The sequence below is a fragment of the Gopherus evgoodei genome, chromosome 6 (assembly GCF_007399415.2).
Source record: "Gopherus evgoodei ecotype Sinaloan lineage chromosome 6, rGopEvg1_v1.p, whole genome shotgun sequence".
Taxonomy (NCBI): domain Eukaryota; kingdom Metazoa; phylum Chordata; order Testudines; family Testudinidae; genus Gopherus; species Gopherus evgoodei.
The window spans coordinates 45,140,945-45,164,415 of record NC_044327.1 but is presented as its reverse complement, the minus strand read 5'-3'; the positions used below and the strand labels follow the sequence as shown (position 1 = coordinate 45,164,415).

Genomic DNA, 23,471 nt, shown 5'->3' with positions numbered 1-23,471 from the left:
TGCAACTTTCTGATGTAGACAAGCCCAAAGTAAACAAGATTTTAAGAACAGAGTACTTAAATTGAGATGTAACTAACAGGGAGCACGGCCTTTGGTGTGCACATTTTTAAACGACTGTAACAAAACCTTAATTCACTGGCTCAGTTTGAGAGGGACACTGAAAATAATATGCTGAATTGCTTGAATGTATCTGCGAAATCCAAAGAATGTGTGTCTGTGAGGAGCAATGTGCAAGTCACCTACTTGAAGTGAGATTCTTCCTTATTAGGGGAGTTTCGCCCTTGCTCTTCCTCACACCAGCTCTGAATTTTTATTACAGCGCAAGTCATGCTTTGTGATACAGCTTGAGTAGTAGAGGCTAGAGTGAGGCTATTGCAGTAGCAGGTGGAGGGTGCCAGAAAAAGTTACACTGAACAGCTGCCTGCCAGTCAAGCTGAAGAGAGAACATTCATCTGTTCTGAACTGCTGAACCCAGTGGTACATAAATCATACCTCATTGTCTGAGTCATTCTCTCTCCTGTTTCACTGTGTGCATATGAAAGACTAAATCACAGTCAATACAGTGCTACTTAGTTTATTGTTAAAGATTTAGGTAGAATATTATGTTGCAGTTACACAGCTCTCTCCTCCCACTGTGTTTAAGTCAGAATCAATGAACTCTCACAATACCTCTGTGAGGTCGGCAAATATTTTCACAGATGTGGACAGACACCGAGGTTGTGACCTGTTCTAGATCAGGCATGGAGCTAATGGTGGAGTTGGGACCTGAACCCAGCTGTCCCAGCTCCTACCCCTCTGCACTATTAGAGAACTCTGCCTCCTCTTAAAAGGATGTTCACCTTTCAAGGGTCCATTCAACACTTAAATGTCAGTAGTGATGACTGGGGCCAATTTCCGTGTTTTGGGAGGAAAAAAAAGTTAAAGCTAAATTTATTGAGATTTTCATGTTCTGTCTAAATTCCTAGGGTGGGATTGTCACAAGCACGCGGTGTTGACCTACCCCTGTTTCTATCAAAGCCAATGGGAGTTTCACCTGTGATTTAAATGGACAAAGAGTTAGGCAAATGCCATTCACTTCTGAAAATTGTATCTCCAGGTTTGATCAAATCTTAATGAAAACATCAGTAATAGTGTCCCAGTCCCTTTAAAGTATGTTAAACCAATTAAGTTAATATTGCAAACCATGCTAGTTAACTTGAGAAAGCAACTAAAATGCTATTCCACAAATATGACATCGTTAAAAGAATTAATGTGCATCTAATTCAGAAACTGCTGTGGAAAAGCATTTCTCTAAGTGAAGAGATTTCTCAATTTCAGACACTATTTCAGAAACAGACTTTTCTAGACTAACAGTGATAAAGTTTTCTGGTGCTGACGGAGGCTCCAGTGTATCAAACTGAGATTGTAGTAGTTCGGGTGCCATGAAGTGTCCTCTCCTCTTGTTCAGGCGGCTGGTGATGAGTTCCATAGATCCATCCAAATGGATAAAAAGGACCTTCCCTGTGGCAGAGTCTAGCAGTTCACTTTTAGAATACACAGCATCCCCTCCACTTACTAATATGCGTCTGTACATTTTCTTCAGAGCTGAACAGGCTAGAATCACACTTTGTCCAGCTGACTCTTCTCTATTAAGAGAAGAAAATGTCAGTAGCAATAACTTAATAATATCACGCCCATTTTTGGTGTATTCAAACACTGACTGACTGTTCTCAATAGATGGTAAGGTGGGCAACCCAACATGGCCTCACAAAGAAGTGTAAGGATTCTTCCCTCATTTTAATGAGACTCTGATGTCAACTCTCTAATACAGGTAAGGACACTTGCTTTTTAAAGCTATGATTTCACTCAGTGTCCCTTTAACATCTCCATATACTGGAGCCTTCATAATGGCCCCCATCATCCCAAATGTGGAAGCGTAATTAGATTCCAAAGAAAGAGAGAGCCATCAGCATTGCTCCTTAATTGCTGAGAAGGATGGTTGTTGGACAGCATGAGGCACTCTCCTGCCCCACCTACATGCTGACTATAAGGGTCTGTCTAGAGTATAGTTCTATCCTGAACAACACACACACTTCTTAACCGGTTCCACTTTCAGATTTTGAACTAAATAGTTTGGATTAGCCATACTACTGTTAACATTAATGGGAACTCTGTATATATCCTAACTCTAGTTACTCTGGAGGGTTGGATTTAGTGAAATTAACATAAATACACTTGAGTAATTCTTTCATTTTACTCTGGCAAGAGTCCTTTAAAGCTTCAGGTAACCAGATAGCATTGGTGTTTGTTACACTGGAAATCCCATATCCTGCCTTCCAGTTAGTTTTGGTATTAGACACCGTAAATGAACATACAGGTTTGATGACTGAGATGTGCAAAATAAAAAAATAAATAAACTCATATTCTGCAGTCAAATTGTGAACACATTATATGTAGTAGTAAACTAATGTTACTGCCCTTTATTATACATGAGCAATTCTGTTACTTACATTCAACAGGCAAATAGCCAGTTTGGACCCTGTTACTTGCAGGCTGCAGTAAGAGTCATTGACTCTTGGTTAAGGCGGGACTACCCCTTTCAAGGTTATTCTATTATTTCTAAGTTCCATGTCCTCCCTTACCCTTCTTAAAAGAAACTACATCCCTTGCTTAATCCAGGGAGCTCAGCAGCCTCCTGCCCCTCTGAGAAGCAGCACATACATGGAATGTGAAAGCTCCTTTTTCCTGTCTCTGTCACATCCAGATACTTAAATTAATCATCAGGATGGAGAATATATTGAGTATACAACTGACAAGCAGAGAAGGGTAAATGCTGCAAAACCCAAATCCAGATTTTGGTTCAGACCTATCTTTACTGATGGGGATCATCAACTTGTTACTGTAATGTATGTAATTGTCTGTGGGGGAAGAGGAGGGTGATAGCTATTGTGAATAAACCCATGCAAATTTAAAATGTAGAAATTTAAAGTTCCAGGTTTGACTCTTCTCTCCCCCAAGCCTCATGAAATTACTTTTGCATTATTTTTAACAGGTCTAAATATTTGAGCAAGGAACACTATTTAGGAAGTGCACATCTTGCAAAGTTCAATGGCAAGTGAGTCAACTGGGGTAAGTGACTAAAGATAAAATTTTCTAAAACACGTAAGTGACTTCGGAGCCTAATCCTATGTTCAAAAGTGACTTAGGTACTTAAGAGCCTAAATCTCATTGAAAGTCAATGGAACTTATGCTTTGAAATCACTTGGGCAAAATTTTCTAAAATGCCCTAAGTTTATACAGTGTGCCCTCCAGACCTAACTGGTGTCAAACTTATTACTGAACTGGATTCTTGTAATGTAAATATCTTCGTATAGACAACGGGTAAAGAACTCTCATCCCCAAACAATTCCATCAATTAGGTGTTTCCTTACTGTTGTTGTAAGTATTAAAGCATTTCACAGACTAATGACTACAGAATGGTTTTATTGACTCCAGAATATTTTTACAATACTACATACTTATCCCCACTAATGCAACTGAAAAAAACCTCTTTAGCCAATAATCATTACAGATGCAATCACTCTGCAAGTCAGAGGTTCTCTTACCTCATTAATATATCATGTAATTTGCAAAGCCATGGAATCCTGTCCTAGAAACAAAACAAATTAGCTGAAAGTATGTATTATGGAGTTTCATTTTAAATTGTTTAACATCTACGTAGCACTTAACTTGAAATATAAAACTGAGTGAATCTCTTTCAATCCTTCTTTGGTGTGGGGAGGCAAATAGGCCAACTATTTTTCCCCTGCAGGCACATTAGCAAACTGATCCAGTATCTGTTTCTACATTCAAAGCTAACTTATACAACTTTTCATTTAAATTTACAAAAACAAGAGCATATCTAAATTGTGTAAACCCATTACTTGAAAAAATAAACTACTGGAGCAGAACAGAATAAAACACCAAACACAGCAAATGAATATGAATTCTTAACATTTGTTTCCATTAAGTGAAAACTGAATAAATTAAAAATTCAGTCTATACTATTCTGCAATAGATCGATGCCTTTATGCCTGTCAGTATGTATACATACTATATTTTACACATCTAAACAAATAAGGTATTTTGTTTAGGTTGCAAAGTCAAGCAACTGAAAGTTAAGAAACACCAGTTAGGTTGCTTGTGCAACTTTAATTCTTACCCTTGTGCCTATACATTATGATCCCATCTCTAATGATATGATCACATAAGATTTCTTCTAGAAGACCCCTACTTCCTTCAGTATGTAGTTTATAAATAATGTAACGTTGCACCATGCAAACAGATTTTCACCTTCTCCCCTCTTCCTTTCTAATCCAGAACTGCTACCACTTCATGGAGGATGGAGAGGGGAGATTTTTTATCTACACTGAAAACTTTAAAGTGCTTTGAATTTTATATACAGGATGGAAAAGGAAAATCAATGGAAGTTGCATGTAGCAGTAATGTATGTTTTAGGTTTAATATGACATATTGTGAACCTTTCAAAGAACCAAATTAGCTCTTGTTTTATTTGACAATTTAAACAGCAAATGTATTCTCACATAGCTGTTTTCACATCTAAAATAGCTGGAACTGTTATTTCCCTCCCCCCCCCACACTTCTCCTAACAGCTTAGTATATGTGTGTAATGCTTTGGATCAGATACATGTACTCATAAGGCTCTCAGGAACTCTCTCAAACAGTCAAAAACAGACCTAAATTCAGTTATCACAGATAAGTTAATTACATCATATTTACATCTATGGCAATCACAAAAACTCACTCATAACCACATTTATGCTCGCTGAAGGAATGCCCTCTGACTACACTATCTCAAATGAGCTTGGCACATACAATAAAAATGACTGATCAGCTTTCTTAATGTAATCCAATTCAAGCTTTAAGATTCCTGCTGCTTCTATCATAACTGCTCAGTATTATATGGATGCCCAGGTTTCACCTTTCCATCCAACTCATGTTGGACAAGTAAGTTTAATAAATGAGAGCATGGAAACAACAAAGGAGCTTGTTCATCCATTGCAAAACACTTTCCTGCCTGGGTGCCTTCAGGTAGGCCTCTCCATAATTTCACGACTGGTATGGTGCAGGAAAGCTACACACCACCTGCACGACATTATATGTCAGTGCAGTATGTGGCAGTTTGATCTGTCTAGTGAATTTATAGGCCTCTGTATAAGCCTTTCAGCTGGAAAACACTAGACACAAACCTGTGTGAATTTCATAGCATTAACTCAAGTTTTATAAAAAGGGTCTAGAAACATTTTTCAGCACCCATGCTTCCTTTCAAGAATATCACAATTCTGCCTTGTGCAAAAATAGTCATAACAATTTCTGGCTGTTCTATGAAAAACGCATCACAGACCGTGAAACCTGGTCTCCTCTGTGAAATCTGGTCTTTTGTATACTTTTACCCTATACTATACAGATTTCACAGGGGAGTCCTGCGTTTCTCAAATTGAGGCCCTGGGGGTCCCAACCCACAAAAGGAGCTATAAGGTGGAGGGGGTGTCCATGGTTTTGGCACCCTTCCTTCTGCACTGCCTTCAAAGCTGGGTGGCCAAAGAGCAGGGGCTGCTGGCCAAAGGCCCAGCTCTGAAGACAGTACAGAAGTAAGGGTGGCAATACTGTGACCCCCCTATAATAATCTTGCAATCCCCACCACAAGCTCCTTTTAAGTCAGGACCCCTACAGTTACAACACCATGAAATTTCAGATTTAAATAGCTAAAATAATGAAATTTACAGTTTTTAAAATCCTATCACCATGAAATTGACCAAAATGGACTGTGAATTTGGTAGGGCCCTAATCATATCAAAGATCTTCTATTTCCATTTGATTTTTCTGCTGCTGAAATGTTTTGTATCTTGACTTATCTTTGTTCCACAGTGCAATAAGATGCACCAGAACACTGATTAAAAACACCTCTGGTGTGGAGTGAGGTAAAGCCATTAAGATAAGAGTCCTGTATGTGATGAACTGCTTTCTGGGGTGTATGTTTATGTACACTTCACTTGTTCAGGCTGCTTCTCAAAAATGGACTTAAGAATTAGTTCAATTGTTCAAGTGTCAAAGTAGCTTATTTCCAAGATTCTATCATCACGAATAAGACTAATATTGTTATCTGCTTAACCCTAAACCCTAAGTAATACAAAATAAATTGGAAAAGAAAAACATTCATATATTGGTACACTTCAAAAATATAAAGTGAATTATTATGATGCAATACTTGTGATGACACAGTTAGCAACTTCATTATATGATCACAGTAATACACTAGGGATTCCTGTGTATTACTGTATTTAGCGGATTGGAGTTTTTAAATACGGCAAAGGATTGGCGTGTTTAAAGTATGGTAAGTATTGGGTGTCAATAGTCTCATATGTTGAAACCTCAGTCAAATTAAGCTAGTTAAGTATTGTTTTCAAATTAGGCTTTTGATGATCCATTTGTGGTGTACAGACAGGTCAGAGCAAGAAACATAGTTTTAAAGAGGAATGTATGGAATAAGAGTTTATATAGCAATTGTTTCAGCAGGTGGTGGGTAATGGACTTCTAACTCACAAGAGAGAATTTTCAGAGTGATAGTTGCATTAGTCTGTATCAGCAAAAACAACGAGGACAATGTGGGTGAAGTAATTATTTTCTATTGGACCAACTTCTGTTGGTGAGAGAGACAAGCCCCTTTTGAGCCACACAGAGCTCTTTTTCCCACAGAAGCAGCTGCTTGAAAGCTTGTCTCTCTGTCACCAATGGAAGTTGGTCCAATAAAAGATACTACCCTACCACCTGGTCTCTCTAATATCCTGGGACTGACATGGCCACAGCTACACTACTTCCAACCGAGAAGTCTGTTAGTATTAACAAAAACAACGAGAAGTCCTTGTGGCACCTTAGAGACTAACAAATTTATTTGGGCATAAGCTTTCATAGGCTAAGGTATGTAACTAAGGAAAAACTGTTTGACTTCACAGAATATACACGATGGCCTGGATCCACAAAGGGACTTAAGTATTGCAATGCTGAGCATTATGGTGACTAGAAAACCACAGGAACAACACTGAATCCACAAAGCATTCATTAGGCACCTAGACTCCCTATACAATGAAAGAGGAGAGATAAGTGCTTTACAATGTGATCCACAAAAGCCAGAAAACTAGGTGGGGAACTACCTAAGATAGCCAAGGGGGGACATGGGTGTATGCTAAGCCCCACCCCTTCTCAGACACAGTTCCCATTCACAGATTATTTAGCAGAGCTAAAGGTATGGCTACACTTACAGCCTAAGACAAGGCTGCAGGGAGACACTTAGGGCTTGGCTACACTGGAGAGTTGCAGCACTGGTGGTGGGTTTACAGCGCTGCAGCTTACTCACCGTCCACACTTGCAAGGCACATCCAGCGCTGCATCTCCCTGGCTGCAGCGCTGGCTGTACTCCTGCTCTGCCTGGGGTATAAGATTGAAGCGCTGGTGATGCAGCGCTGCTCCGCAAGTGTGGCCACCAAAAGCGCTGCAATTGGCCTCCGAGGTATTCGGAGGTATCCCAGAATGCCTGTTCAGCCACTTTGCTGTTTTGTTGTGAACTCCGGGCTCCCAGAGCTGCTTATCTAAAAAACAAACACAGCTCGTTTGCTCGAGCAGAGGCAGGCAGCGGGATTCCTTTGCAATGTTCACAGTTTGTTTGAGGAGAGAAGCAACACGGCAGGGAGGAGGGGGGAGTCCGTTTTGAAGCAGCTGCTTATCTGGTCTGAAGGCTATTTAGGAGTGCATAATTTGCATTTAGTGAATAAGAGAGGGGTGAGGGAAGGGGTCGAACTTTTAAAATGATTGAAGGTAGGCACTGTGTATCTTCCAGTCCTTAGAACTTGCAAGGCAGGGAGCTGACCCAGTGTCAGCTCCAGAAATCTACACTCTCTGTCTCCCCCACGCTCCTGTCACACTCCACCCCACCTCCCTCTTTTGAAAAGCACGTTGCAGCCACTTGAACGCTGGGATAGCTGCCCACAATGCACCACTCCCAACAGCTCTGCAAATGCTGCAAATGTGGCCACACTGCAGCGCTGGTAGCTGTCAGTGTGGCCACACTGCAGCGCTGGTAGCTGTCAGTGTGGCCACACTGCAGCGCTTTCCCTGCACAGCTGTATGAAGACAGCTATAACTCCCAGCGCTGTACAGCTGTAAGTGTAGCCATACCTTTAGCTCTGCTAAATAATCTGTGAATGGGAACCTGCTGCCTGAAGTCATGTGGCTTAGGTAGGCACCTAAGGCATTTTTTTGAGGGAATACCTTTGGTGCCTGCCTCACTCCACACAAAAAAGGAAGCCCCACACAGGGCCGGTGCAAGGATATTTTGCGCCCTAGGTGAAACTTCCACCTTGTGCCCTCTGCCCCCACCCCTCCTCCCAGAGCATTGCTTATTATAAACTTTCAAAAATGAATACTGCATAATGTGGCATTGTTCATTAGAATTAATACATATTCAGCTTGAAAATGTATTAATTTCATTATTTAGCCTACATATTTAATTAAAATAATTGAATTACCTGACAGGGTGTGGGGCTGGCTGGCTCTGGGCAGGGCAGGGGATGCGAAGCTGGTTGGAGAAGGGGTGTGGGGTTGGCTGGAGACAGGGGGTGCGGGACTGGCTGCGTGCAGGGCAGGGGGTGTGGGGCTGGCTGCAGGCAGGGCAGGGGGTGTGGGGCTGGCTGCAGGCAGGGCAGGGGCTGCAGCAGGGGCTGCAGACAGGTGGTGTGGGTCTGGCTATGGACAGGGCAGGGAGTGAGGGGTGGGCCTGGCTGTGGGCAGGGCAGGGGGTGCAGCAGGGGTGGCTGCGGGTAGGGCAGGGGGTGAGGGGCTGGCTGGAGGCAGGGGAAGGGGTGTGGGGCTGACTGGAGGCAGGGCAGGGGATATGGGGTTGGCTGTAGTCAGGACAGGGGGTTCAGCTGCCATGGATGGAGCTGGAGCACAAAGAGCAGCTGTAGAAGGAAGAGCTGTTGGACAGAAGCTTCTGTGAGGAACCGGCTCTGTCCCATGGAGAGGTACCACTGCGGGATCTGCATTTTAAATAGCAGTGGGGACGCCCCTGCAGCCCCTTGCCCTCTCAGCCTCCTGGGCACTGGCTCTCTGCGGCTCACTCCCTAGGGGCTCAGCCCTGCTCCTCTTGCTCCCAGTCCCTCATTAGGCCTGGGTGCCTGTAAAGCATGCAGCATATCTTTGTACTGTGTTAATGACTCCTGAACTGGTGGGGGCTATGCCTAATTGCTGCCACTATCTCTTTCTTTGCTGGGCAATTAGATGACAATTAACTTGGAATAGCCCAGAGGGGTCAGAGTAGAGAAGGAGGGAAGAGAGACCTTTAGGTTTCAGTTCTGTGCAAAGCCGGTTAACTTTTCTTTTCAGCTGCCTATAAACAAACCTAGTAGAGAAAAGAGTTTCTTCCCCACATCCCCTCCCCCAAAACATTGGTTATGATTTTAATGGATCTAGAAGCAAAATAAGACAAGTTTCCTGCTTTCCCTTCCATAAAGATCTATTTCCAACCCAGGTAACTTATTATTGATTATCTGTAGTAACTATGTTCTCACGTTTGAATGATACACTGTAGTGGTGTCGGAGTTCTTTGGAAATCCCTCAGCTCTTTTGCGGCGTTGGGAGTGAGTGCTAGACCCTCGGTTAATTACTTTTACCTTACTTCACGTGCCCATCTTTTGGTCATTAATTTTTGAAGTTAAATTAGATTTTCAAAACCCAGCTTTAAAATGATGTTCATGCCGACAATTGCAATTTAATTGTCCAAACGGGAAAATCGATGTCTAGAAATTATGGGATCTAATTTTAAAATTGTATTAAAAATGTGGCATTATAAAGGGGAAATATTTTAAAAGGTTTATCCAGCATCCCCATTACTGTTACCCAGGATTCTGCTTCAAGCAGTAACACAGGAGGGAAGGGGCAATGGACAGATTAGTGTGTTCAGTGGTACTTCAAACAAAAAGACATTTACTCTTAAATTATCTCGTTGATGCCTAATTGACGATCTAATAGCATGCATCAAGTACATCAAAACTTCGCTGAATAAGTTTGTTAGCATTTCTAAGGGGGACACTAAACATTCCAAACAGTGATAAGTGGTGAATGCGGGCGGTCCACCGGAGCCGCGCGAGCAGCCGACCGTCCGTCCGCAGGCACGACTGCGGCAGCTCAGACTCCCTCTCTGTCCCAGCAGCAGCAGCTGCTCAACCATTTAAAAAAAAATTTGAGGGCGCTTTTTGGCGCCCTCAAATCTCGGCGCCCTAGGCAACTGCCTAGTCTGCCTAAATGGTTGCACGGGCCCTGGCCCCACAAGCAACTTAGGAGAACGAACAGCTATCTCCCTCCGATTTGTGAATCACTTTGGGACTTTAGGCATCCAGACACCTATCTCCTGCTTGAGTGCACATGCTTGGAGGCAGAAACTTGGCATTTTTTACCTTAAAAATGTAGGCGCTGAGTGAGCTTAAGTACCTGCAAGGTTTGGCAGGAGTTTTGTAGATTGCAGTCAGGACCAGCTCCAGGCACCAGCCGATCAAGCACATGCTTGGGGCAGCACCTTGGGGCGGGGCGGTGCTTGGGGTTTTTTTTTGTTTCGGCAGTGTGGCGCTCAGGGGGGCGGAGCTTTGGGCGGTGCAGCGCTTGGGGGGGAGTGAGGGCGGCGCGGCGCTTGGGGGGCAGGACTTCAGGCAGCGCGGCACTCGGAGAGGGGGTGGGGGCTTGTGCAGCGCTCAGGGGGGCGGGACTTCGGGCGGCGCAGCACTCGGGGGAGGTGGAAGCTTTGGGCGGCATGGTGCTCAGGGAGACAGGGCTTTCATAGGTGCTGGGGGGGTTCGGCGGCGCGGAGCTCGCAGGGGGAGTACGGCAGGGCGGTGCTCTTCTTTTTGCTTGGGGCAGCAAAAAAGTTAGAGCCGGCCCTGATTGCAGTGGAACCAAAACTGGGACCTAGTCACCTAAATCTGGGGTTTAGGCACCTAACTACTTTTGTAGATCAGTCCTAAGGCCCTAACCCTACAAGCTGATCCATATGAGCAGACTTCCAATGAACTCTGTAAAGCTCTTCACAGGTGCTAGGGTCCATCCAAGTGGCTCAGCTTACAGAATGGGGCTTAATAGTCTGTGGGCTTGTCTACATCAGAAAGTTGCAGCGCTGGTGAGGGAGTTACAGCGCTGCAACTTTGAAGGTGTACACATCTGCAGGGCACCACCAGCGCTGCAACTCCCTGTTTGCAGCGCTGGCCGTACTCCCGTTTTGTCTCGGGTGTAGAGGATCCAGCGCTGGTGATCCAGCGCTGGTAATCCAATGTAGACAGTTACCAGCGCTTTTCTTGACCTCCGTGGAAGGAGGAAGCCTCTGGTAATCAAGCTGGTTTCCTTTCCCGGTTTGCTCTCTCGGTCCCGGAGCCACCCAGCAAACCGCAGGGAAGGAGACCTGCTTGCTCGGGGTTCCGGGACCGAGAGAGCAAACCGGGAAAGGAAACCAGCTTCGCCGCGGTTTGCTCTCTCGGTCCCGGAACCCCGAGCAAGCAGGTCTCCTTCCCTGCGGTTTGCTGGCTGGCTCCGGGACCGAGAGAGCAAACCGCGGCGTTCCCGGTTTGCTCTCTCGGTCCCGGAACCCCGAGCAAGCAGGTCTCCTTCCCTGCGGTTTGCTGGCTGGCTCCGGGACCGAGAGAGCAAACCGCGGCGTTCCCGGTTTGCTCTCTCGGTCCCGGAACCCCGAGCAAGCAGGTCTCCTTCCCTGCGGTTTGCTGGCTGGCTCCGGGACCGAGAGAGCAAACCGCGGCGTTCCCGGTTTGCTCTCTCGGTCCCGGAACCCCGAGCAAGCAGGTCTCCTTCCCTGCGGTTTGCTGGCTGGCTCCGGGACCGAGAGAGCAAACCGCGGCGTTCCCAGTTTGCTCTCTCGGTCCCGGAACCCCGAGCAAGCAGGTCTCCTTCCCTGCGGTTTGCTGGGTGGCTCCGGGACCGAGAGAGCAAACCGCGGCGAAGCTGGTTTCCTTTCCCGGTTTGCTCTCTCGTCCCGGAACCCCCCTTGAAGCCGCCCAACAGCGCTGCAGTGTGGCCACATCTAACACCACTTGCAGCGCTGGTTGCTGTAAGTGTGGCCACTCTGCAGCGCTGGCCCTATACAGCTGTACTAATACAGCTGTAACAACCAGCGCTGCAAAATTTTAGATGTAGACATGGCCTGTGTATGCTTCATTTATGCTTGTGAGTAGGTAACTAATTGTTTGAATGCGTGTATAGGCAGGTAGAGTGAATTTCTGCTGATCCCATTTTTCCCTCACATGCCTCCCATTTGGGTGTGTATCTTGTTTGCAAGGATGAGTATTTATCTTTCTCTGGGACAAATGTTATAAAATTCCAAAGGGCAAAAAAGAGGGAAAAACAAACAAACCACCACCAAGCTTTTTAAACTGGGGATAAGGTTGTAAATGTTTATCACGTAGGGCAGGGATTGGGGGTGGGGGGGGACATTTAGGAACACTAACTTTCCCAGAAAATACAAATGTCATTACACAGCAAAATCAGCCAGGTAATCTTAATTCTGCAGTAATCATTGCCAACCTTCCACCTGGTACACCTTACACACTGGGTGTGAAAGACGTGGCTGTGTCGATGTAGGCAGCTTTGATCTGGAATCTAAGGTGTTCAACAAACTGGTGCTATATCCATCTTAAATCCTCTTTGAGTAGTTGCCCCTGCGGAGCAACCGTCAACCCTCTGCTTTGCTAATAATGAATGATGCCAGTCTTAATAACCTTCTTGTCTCCTCTCACATGTTTCCAGGTTTCCTTTCACGCTGACTTTTATGCCTGGAGTGCTTTCCCCCAAATTATTATCCAAGCCATGTCTTCTGCCCCCTTCAAATCCGTCCTACAAGCTGCTCTTGCCATCTCATCTGAGAGGGGAAGGATAATGTAAGGGTGGAACTGAACTAAATACCTTGATGGGAGAAAAATTTGGCCAATGCTGAGCGCATTTCATAATCCCATCCCAAGCCAATAACAGCCATCAAGGCATGTGCCTCCCTTACTGAGTAATTGATCCTACTGTCACCCTTGTTCTTCCTCTTCCCTTGCTCCTTTTTTTTTTTTTCTGTTTATTACCCTAATTTATCATGTCACATACCAGTTATGTAAACTCTAATGATCAAAGAGTGTCTTTGCCAGGGGTCTGGCCCCTTTAAATGAAGCAGGTCCCAGGCCATAGTGCCAGAACAAGTGCTCCCAGTTTGGCCAGTTAGGAAGGTGGGACAGCACCTGGGGCTATAAAGAGTCAGACTTTCAGTAAGGAAAGGGATCAGCAGCTGGAGGAGGGAGGAATTTATTACCCCACCCCACATTCAGGATGAGGCAGTGAAAACCTGTGGGCCTCCAGGGAGAAAGCTGTGGGTGGTGGTGCCCTGCATAAACGGCAAGGAAGAATTCTGCAGCACTCCCTGAAGCAGCAGGGAGTGACAGAGGCAAAGGGGGGAAAATCTCCTGGGAGGCTATAACTCCCACTCTAGGAAGGGCCAAAGAACTGTTTTTTGTTGTGGGTTTTTTTAACCTATGTTTGGGAAATAAAACTGTGCTTAGAAGGAGATTCTGGCTGTGACAGAGCTCCTTTGGGGCCTGGAGACAGACCAGCACCTTATAGTGTCTCTTCTGGTTTTGTGAGGCACTAAGAATATTTTGGGGGACACTCAAATAATTTGACATAACTAATAGTTTACAAGTAAAAAATAATTCCCCTAACTTAACACCAGCCCTGCAAACTCAGCCTGGGTTCAGAATCAATGGGCCAGGAAGCAGTAAAGCTAATCATAACTCACTGTAAAAAGATATGTCAATGCTTAGAAAGGTAAACATATGTTGACTTCTCTGCTTTTGGGATTATATACAGCATAACTACCTGGTCATTTAGTGGTATTCCTTGTGCCATTTTCTTTATGTTCTCTGTAGGATGATACTCATCAGCGTCATAGAATTTCCATCCCAGCTAAGAAAAAGTTATACATAATTTAGCATAAACAAACTAGCTCATGGTAACTCACTAGTTTATTAAGAACACTTTGGCAAGTACAGTTGTGGAATACATGTAGGACTTCTGCACCCCACTATGAATCTCACTATCTACATAATGACACTTCCCAGAAATATAAGGTATAATCAAGAGGAAGAAAATATCAAGTCAATATACCATGTTTGTTGATAAGTCAAATTCACACTGCACTATATAATTATATTCATCCATGCCTGACTCAGTCAGAACAGATTCAACTATTCACAAATTGGTAATATTTACATATGACATAAGATTTATAATTTAGCTAACAATGACTTGCTAGAAGTGAAGAAAATCCTATGTAAAATTACAATGAAACCAGTATAGTTAGAAAATACCATACCTTAGTTGCCAGATGCGACCCAACAGTTGATCTGTAAGAGAACACAGGGAGAGCACTATATAAACATTACTTCATAATTTTAACTTCCCCTTAAAATGACATGAGGTGTTCTCTCTCCTTCTTGGGATGGAACAGGTCATAGGAATGTAGTAATTGCCACAGTACCTCAAACAAATGGGCTGTCTAGTTCTTCATCCGGTCTCTAGCTTTAGCCAGATTCATATGCTTCAGAGTAAAGTATAAATCCCCTTCTGTCCCCAAAATCCTGACGTTTCCAAATCATAAGTGGTCAGAAATAATAACATCAGCACAAAGTGGATGTTCATATACACTCAATTACCACATATAAAAAGAATAAGTATAATCTGCTGTGAGGATAAATCCTTACACATATAAAATCAAGCCAGAGATTCTATCAGGGCTGTAAATTGTAGGCAGCTTTTGCCTCTTCATACTTTTTTCCTCCTCTTCCCCAATATGTATGGTTAGCTGTACCCGTAAAAAAAAGAAAAGAAAAAAAACACTTTCAACTAAAAAAACCCCAATAAAACTTTGGTCACTGTGTCAGGCAGAGAAAGGAAAGGGGAGGAGAGTGGGAATTATTCAACTGTAAGTGGGAAAACCAGAAATTCAATTAAGATTACTTGATAATATTCTGGTCTGGTAATATTTAAAAGGCTGAGGATATGCAAACATGGCATCTACCAGCAATATTGTCTATAATAGTCTGTAGTGAATAAATTAGACTGGCCTTAGTTATACCTGAATTTTAGCAAAGATACAGCACATCAGCAAGCAACAATATGCAGTTAAGCATTCTGTGGCATGAGACCAAACTGATGAGCGCTTCACTTTAACACACAAGTACAACTACCACCTCTTAACTCACCCCACACCCAATATTATTAAATTATATTTTTTAAAGAATGGTAGGTGCTGGTGAATATATAGCTGTAACTGGGAAAGTCTATTATTAAAACAACAGGAATGAAATTAGGTTGGTGGAGGGGAGTAAACTTGAAGGGATCAACAAAGTTCCCTGAACCATTCTGCCTTTGTAAGCTTAATGGGCAGGATGCACAGCGGCAACATATTCAGCCGCATTCCTATTATGATTAGTTTATTTATTACCTTTATTACACAGCATGTAGGAGCCCCAGTCATGGACCAGACCCTATTGTGCTAGGTGCTGAACAAACAGAACATATGACAGATTACATACATTGTATTCATTGCTTGATTTCAGTTATCTGCAGTGGGTGCACAGTGTCCCATGGGGGCTGAAAAGTGCTATTGAAGGCATCAGTCATGCCCCCTGCCTAGCACAAAATAGAACACTTATGTATGTTGTCTGGCACCTAAGGGCTTGTCTACATCAGAAAGTTGCAGCGCTGGTGAGGGAGTTACAGCGCTGCAACTTTGAAGGTGTACACATCTGCAGGGCATCACCAGCGCTGCAACTCCCTGTTTGCAGCGCTTGCCGTACTCCCATTTTGTCTCGGGTGTAGAGGATCCAGCGCTGGTGATCCAGCGCTGGTAATCCGATGTAGACACTTACCAGCGCTTTTCTTGACCTCCGTGGAAGGAGGAAGCCTCTGGTAATCAAGCTGGTCTCCTTTCCCGGTTTGCTCTCTCGTTCCCGGAACCCCGAGCAACCAGGTCTCCTTCCCTGCGGTTTGCTGGGTGGCTCCGGGAACGCGAGAGCAAACCGCGGCGAAGCTGGTCTCCTTTCCCGGTTTGCTCTCTCGTTCCCGGAACCCCGAGCAAGCAGGTCTCCTTCCCTGCGGTTTGCTGGGTGGCTCCGGGAACGCGAGAGCAAACCGCGGCGAAGCTGGTCTCCTTTCCCGGTTTGCTCTCTCGTTCCCGGAACCCCGAGCAAGCAGGTCTCCTTCCCTGCGGTTTGCTAGGTGGCTCCAGGAACGCGAGAGCAAACCGCGGCGAAGCTGGTCTCCTTTCCCGGTTTGCTCTCTCGTTCCCGGAACCCCAAACAAGCAGGTCTCCTTCCCTGCGGTTTGCTAGGTGGCTCCGGGAACGTGAGAGCAAACCGCGGCGAAGCTGGTCTCCTTTCCCGGTTTGCTCTCGCGTTCCCGGAACCCCCCTTGAAGCTGCCCAACAGCGCTGCAGCGTGGCCACATCTAACACCACTTGCAGCGCTGGTTGCTGTAAGTGTGGCCACTCTGCAGCGCTGGCCCTATACAGCTGTACTAATACAGCTGTAACAACCAGCGCTGCAAAATTTTAGATGTAGACATGGCCTCAGTCTTTGTCTTGACTAGGAAAAATAGTCAAGTTTAGGTAGGGCTTAGCTAACACATGCTAGCTAGTCCTGATCTAAACTTGACCCTTCTCCTGGTGTAGATCCAGGCTAACACCTTTTAGCTTCATTTTAGCTGGTCATGTAGTAGCCTAGGCTAATAATGAATTTTCTTTATATTCAGAATATAATAATGTGACATACTCTAGCCCTTTAGGGCATGGGGTTTAGCCTTTGTGTTTGTACAGCAGCTAGCACATTGTGGGTACTATTGGAAACAATAATATCTGACATTAAGTTTAAACACAACACAGCTATTATCATTCAAGCTATTAAAAAGAATTTGACTCACTATTGCAAGTTCTTAAAAGTTATCCTAAATTAAGATTTTAGAAACAGCAGGGCTCCTGGTAAAACTTCGAAAGTTGCAGCCACACTTGTTTTATTTGAAAAGCAGTCAGTTGTCGTCTTTGGTTACATCCGTTTGGCAATGACTTCCACCAGTGTTTCACCCATCACAAGATGCTTTTAACTTTTAGATCAACAGAAGCTGCAGCATGTAAAGACATGATTATTTTTTGACTGAGGTCATGTGCTGAGGGCCTCATTCTAAATGACTGGGTGATTGTATCTATGCGGAGTTGGATTATTGAGGAGTTAAATGCCAACCATATTGTGAAACCTATGCATCCACATTAAATATAAGGGAAATAATTCAAGAGTATATAATTAGGAATACTAAGATGAAACTGAGCACGAAGAAATTTATCCTGGGAATCAGAAAAACACTTTCATCCTGGAGGAAGAAATCAGACGATGGACTAACCTGCTAAAGGATGTGGTGGAAACCTCATTGATAACTTTATTTGTGTGGCACTAACTAAACTGGATAAACCACTATAAGGAATAATTGTGCATTTCCCAGGGGGGTGGACCAGATAAACTCATTACATGTCCTTGGCCTGGAAAAGTAATTTTGATCTGTGGATGAAATATTAGTCATTTTCTTACTTCATGGTAAAAGATGGAGCGGTCTCTGGGCTGATACATTTTAATGATAACTTCCAGAGTGAGATAACCCAATCTCTTTAATCTCTAACTTTTTATGATTCTAAGAGATGTTGGATAGAGGCCTGGGAATACCAGATGGTCTAATCCAGTGGTGGGCAACCCACGACCCATCAGGGTAATCCACTGGCATGCAGCAAAAGTTTGTTTACATTGACCGTCTGCAGGCACAGCCACCCGCAGCTCCCAGTGGCTGCGGTTTGCCATTCCCAGCAAATGGGAGCTGTGGGAAGTGGTGGCAGGAAGCAGCAGCCAGCATGTCCCTGGCCCTGTGCCCCAGCTGCCAGGCCCAGAACTCTGCTCTGAGGCTCCACTCCCAATGCGCTGGCAGCCACGCTAACCCCCAGCCTCGGCCTCCTTATCCCTGCTGTGTCCCTGCCTCCTGGAGCCACAACCCTGCTTCCAGACCCAGCTTGGGCGGGGACGCAGACAGAGCTGGGGGCAGTGGGTGTTGAGGTAAAAAGTTTGGGGATCACTGATATAGTACATGATTTTTTTTTAAAGTAACTAATGCTTTTTTGGGGTGTGTTAATACCACCTGTTTGTGTTGCTGCCTTTACTAGTCCATTCTAAGCATTAATTATTCTCAGCGAAAAAAGTTTTTCCTCCTGTTTCTTCCTCACCCTTTCTCTGCTTTGTTTGATGTTCTTAAATCTGTCATATACTGGTTTGTGATATTCACCTTTGTACCACTTTTAATCATATACCTTAGTTTTCCTCTTTTGATTCCTTTCTGCTCTTTTTAACCTCTCCATAGAAGAATAAGAATTTATTATTCTACAAGTTACACTCTTGTCTCTTTTCTAGTTCTTCAGAAGTTCCTAAGATTCTAACTAAAACAGTGGTTCTCACAGTGTACTGGTGACCCCTTTCATATAGAAAACCTCTGAGTGTGACCCCCTCCCTTATAAATTAAAAAACACTTTAAAAAAATAGATTTAACACCATTATAAATGCTGGAGGCAAAGCAGGGTTTGGGGTGGAGGCTGACAGCTCATGACCCCCATGTAATAATCTCATGACCCCCTGAGGGGTCCCGACCCCTAGTCTGAGAACTCTTGAGCTAACATGTTCTAATAACACACCTTTTATCCCAGTCAAGACAAATCCTGGTTCATTCTGAAAAGAGTGTTCTCCAAGTTCTTTTCAAGCTAACAAGTATCAGAGGGGTAGCCGTGTTAGTCTGGATCTGTAAAAGCAGCAAAGAATCCTGTGGCACCCTACAGACTAACAGACGTTTTGGAGCATGAGCTTTCGTGAGTGAATACCCACTTCATCAGATGCATGTAGTGGAAATTTCCAGGGGAAGGTATATATATGTAAGCAAGCTAGAGATAATGAAGTTAGTTCCATCAGGGAGGATGAGGCCCTCCCTGTTCTAGCAACTGAGGTGTGAAAACCAAGGGAGGAGAAACTGGTTTTGTAGTTGGCAAGCCATTCACAGTCTTTGTTTAATCCTGAGCTGATGGTGTCAAATTTGCAGATGAACTGAAGCTCAGCAGTTTCTCTTTGAAGTCTGGTCCTGAAGTTTTTTTACTGCAGAATGGCCACCTTAAGGTCTGCTATAGTGTGGCCAGGGAGGTTGAAGTGTTCTCCTACAGGTTTTTGTATATTGCCATTCCTAATATCTGATTTGTGTCCATTTATCCTTTTCCGTAGAGACTGTCCAGTTTGGCTGTTGTACATAGCAGATGGGCATTGCTGGCATATGATGGTTTATATTACATTGGTGGACATGCAGGTGAATGAATCGGTGATGGTGTAGCTGATCAGGTTAGGTCCTGTGATGGTGTTGCTGGTGTAGATATGTGGGCAGAGTTGGCATCGAGGTTTGTTGCATGGATTGGTTCCTGAGCTAGAGTTACTATGGTGCGGTGTGCAGTTACTGGTGAGAATATGTTTCAGGTTGGCAGGTTGTCTGTGGGCGAGCACTGGTCTGCCACCCAAGGCCTGTGGGATCATTGTCCAGGATGGGTTGTAGATCCCTGATGATGCGTTGGAGGGGTTTTAGCTGCCATCCACAGCCTCAGAAACCACCCTGACATTATAATCAAAGAGGCTGATAAAGGAGGTGCTGTTGTCATCATGAACAGGTCTGACTACCAAAAGGAGGCTGCCAGACAACTCTCCAATACCAAATTCTACAGGCCACTTCCCTCAGATCCCACAGAGGAATACACTAAGAAACTGCATCATCTACTCAGGACACTCTCTACACTAACACCGGAACAAATCGACATACCCTTAGAGCTCCGACCAGGGTTATTCTATCTACTACCCAAGATCCACAAATCCGGAAATCCTGGATACCCCATCATCTCGGGTATTGGCACTCTCACTGAAGGACTGTCTGGATATGTGGACTCTCTACTCAGACCCTATGCCACCAGCACTCCCAGCTATCTCCGTGAGACCACTGATTTCCTGAGGAAACTACAATGCATTGGTGACCTTCCAGAAAACACCAGCCTAGCCATGGATGTAGAGGCTCTCTACACAAACATCCCACACACAGATGGAATACAAGCTGTCAGGAACAGTATCCCTGATGATGCCACAGCACAACTGGCTGCTGAGCTCTGTGCCTTTATCCTCACACACAACTATTTCAAATTTGATGACAACATATCTCCAGATCAGTGGCACTGCTATGAGCACCAGCATGGCCCCACAATATGCCAATATTTTTATGGCCGACCTGGAACAACGCTTCCTCAGCTCTCGTCCACTCACGCCCCTTCTCTGCCTACGCTACATTGATGACATCTTCATCATCTGGACCCAGGGGAAGGAGACTCTGGAAAAATTCCACCAGGATTTCAACAGCTTCCACCCCCACCATCAACCTCAGCCTGGACCAATCTACACGGGAGGTCTACTTCCTAGACACCACAGTGCAAATAAGTGATGGTCACATTAACACCCCCCATACTGAAAACCTACCGACCGCTATGCCTACCTTCATGCCTCCAGCTTCCATCCCGGGCACATCACACGATCCATTGTCTACAGCCAAGCACTGAGGTACAACCGCATCTGCTCTAACCCTTCAGACAGAAACCAACACCTACAAAATCTCCACCAAGCATTCTCAAAACTACAATACCCGCACGAGGAAATAAGGAAACAGATCAACAGAGCCAGACGTGTACCCAGAAGCCTCCTACTGCAAGACAAATCCAAGAAAGAAACCAACTAACAGGACTTCACTGACCATAACATACAGTCCCCAGCTAAAACCCCTCCAACTCATCATCAGGGATCTACAACCCATCCTGGACAATGATCCCACACTTTCACAGGCCTTGGGTGGCAGGCCCGTCCTCGCCCACAGACAACCTGCCAACCTGAAACATATTCTCACCAGTAACTGCACATCGCATCATAGTAACTCTAGCTCAGGAACCAATCCATGCAACAAACCTCGATGCCAACTCTGCCCACATATCTACACCAGCGACACCATCACAGGACCTAACCAGATCAGCCACACCATCACCTGATCATTCACCTGCATGTCCACCAATGTAATATACGCCATCATATGCCAGCAATGCCCCTCTGCTATGTACATTGGACAAACTGGACAGTGCCTACGGAAAAGGATAAATGGATACAAATCAGATATTAGGAATGGCAATATACAAAAACTTGTAGGAGAACACTTCAACCTCCCTGGCCACACTATAGCAGACCTTAAGGTGGCCATTCTGCAGTAAAAAAACTTCAGGACCAGACTTCAAAGAGAAACTGCTGAGCTTCAGTTCATCTGCAAATTTGATACCATCAGCTCAGGATTAAACAAAGACTGTGAATGGCTTGCCAACTACAAAACCAGTTTCTCCTCCCTTGGTTTTCACACCTCAGTTGCTAGAACAGGGAGGGCCTCATCCTTCCTGATTGAGCTAACCTCATTATCTCTAGCTTGCTTACATATATATACCTGCCCCTGGAAATTTCCACTACATGCATCTGATGAAGTGGGTATTCACTCACAAAAGTTCATGCTCCAAAACGTCTGTTAGTCTATAGGGTGCCACAGGATTCTTTGCTGCTCAAGCTAAGAAGAGTCACAGTAGTGTGGAAAGTTCTTGTTAAGGCCATTTGAAAAAATTAAAAAAAAAGGTGGACAGGAGCAAGCACAGCTGTGAGTCCCAAGTTATTTGGTCCTTTTTACTTAGTTACAAGTCCAGGGAAAAGCTTCCCAGTCACTAAATCAGAAGCTTTGCTGCCAATGCTTCATACCTGTTGTCACCCTCCAAACCCTTTAGTGGGGGAAACCACAGCTGCACATGGGTATCTCTATGCTTTGAGGTAAACTGCAAAGGATAAAACTAATTCAGCATTCCAACTCCTGCAATGAGGACACTGGTCAGTTAGGCCCTGCTCAACCCTCTAAACCTGATTTCTCCCATTGTCCTGCGATCTGAGATCCCCTCTCTACCACAGTGTCACTGCTGTCATCGACAAAGCAAAGTAGATACAAGTTGAGTTAAACAGTCAAAGGTCTATTCTAACCCAACAAGAGCAATTAAATGAGAGTGTTATCTCTACTAAGCCCCGCAGTGCATAATGGGTAGCTAGCTACCTGAACAGTTTCTGATGTGTGCTGAAATATCAGGAAACAAAAGGGAAACTTTAGCCTAACTCCTCACTTGTGTGTATTTGTTATTCATGAGCTAGTTTTTTAAATTGTTTACATAGCTATAAAACAGAAGAAACTGAATATAAAGCCACCCTTCCCTCAGTAACAACTCTTCACTCAATTAAACAAAATCCACTAATAGTGCACGCAAGGTGTACCATAACCTAGCATGTGAAAATTACACAAAGCTAGTCTGGTTCCTAGGCAACTTGGGCTCACAGAAACTAGTATCTTCTGACTGTAATGAGGTGCCTGAGTCGCCTCCATACTTGTGTGGGTGTAAAACACCAAAGGCTCCTTAGAGCACCTGTGGTTTCGTTTTGCCCTTCTGAAGAACGAAAAAGCACAAACTACTGAAAAGTGCCCTCGCAAGAGAGGCACCACAGCACAGGCCGCCTTCGGGTTGTCTTCAGTTGTTGTCCCAGAGCCCCTGCAACAGCGCAGGTTTCAGAAGATTTTTGCCCTTTGCAGACAGGAGGAAATGCCCCTTTAAAAGGCGCGTGGTACTGAGGGCAAAGCAACCAGTCTCCTGGTTACTGCACAGCTAATTCCCTGTCGGCCAGGGCAACGCTGGGAGCCCTGGAGCTGCAGCCTGAAGGGGCCCGGCTTGTCCGGCAGACCTGGCCCTGGCCCAGGCCCAGGAGCGGGCAGGCTGAGACCCTGCAGCGGGGCCACCCGCTTTCCTCAGGCCAAGCCCGGGACAAGACACGCGGGGGAGCCGAGCCGAGCCCGCCCCCCGCCCGCAGGGAGGGACCCGGAAGGAGCCGTCCAGGCGAGGAGCTTCCCCCGCAGGGGCTCCGGTGCCTGGGGCAGCCCGCTTGGGGCCCCGGGGAGGGGAAAGTACCTACTTCCCCGAGCCGCTCACTCCCATCACCACCAGCAGCAGCACCATGCCAAGCCCAGCAGCAGCAGCAGCCGCCGCGCACCTGCTCCTCCTCTGTGCCCAGCCCCTGCCGCCTTCACGTTCTGTCCGCCCCGCCCCGCCCCGCCTCCGGCTCTGTCCCTGAAGAGGCACCGCGGCCTTTCGCTGCCTAGGAGGGTTGTGCTTTGCTGCTCCGTGCGAGCGT

General features: G+C 45.2%; 1 protein-coding gene across 4 annotated transcripts; it reads right to left on the bottom strand.

Moving 5' to 3' along the window:
- Nucleotides 1–568: 568 nt before the first annotated feature.
- IDNK (IDNK gluconokinase) lies at nucleotides 569–23,375 on the bottom strand. Of its 4 annotated transcripts, none has more exons than XM_030567168.1 (5): nucleotides 23,331–23,375; nucleotides 14,438–14,468; nucleotides 13,942–14,028; nucleotides 3,585–3,628; nucleotides 569–1,625 (listed from the first exon to the last, which is right to left on the bottom strand). In XM_030567168.1, the coding sequence occupies exons 3-5, from the start codon at nucleotides 13,969–13,971 to the stop codon at nucleotides 1,247–1,249; spliced, it is 453 nt and encodes a 150-aa protein (XP_030423028.1). In that variant the 5' UTR covers nucleotides 13,972–14,028; nucleotides 14,438–14,468; nucleotides 23,331–23,375; the 3' UTR covers nucleotides 569–1,246. The 4 variants fall into 4 exon arrangements, with proteins under 4 accessions (XP_030423028.1, XP_030423026.1, XP_030423027.1 ...); XM_030567166.1 differs by lacking the exon at nucleotides 23,331–23,375 and adding an exon at nucleotides 23,253–23,322; XM_030567167.1 differs by lacking the exon at nucleotides 23,331–23,375 and adding an exon at nucleotides 23,249–23,281.
- Between the last annotated feature and the right edge of the window lie 96 nt (nucleotides 23,376–23,471).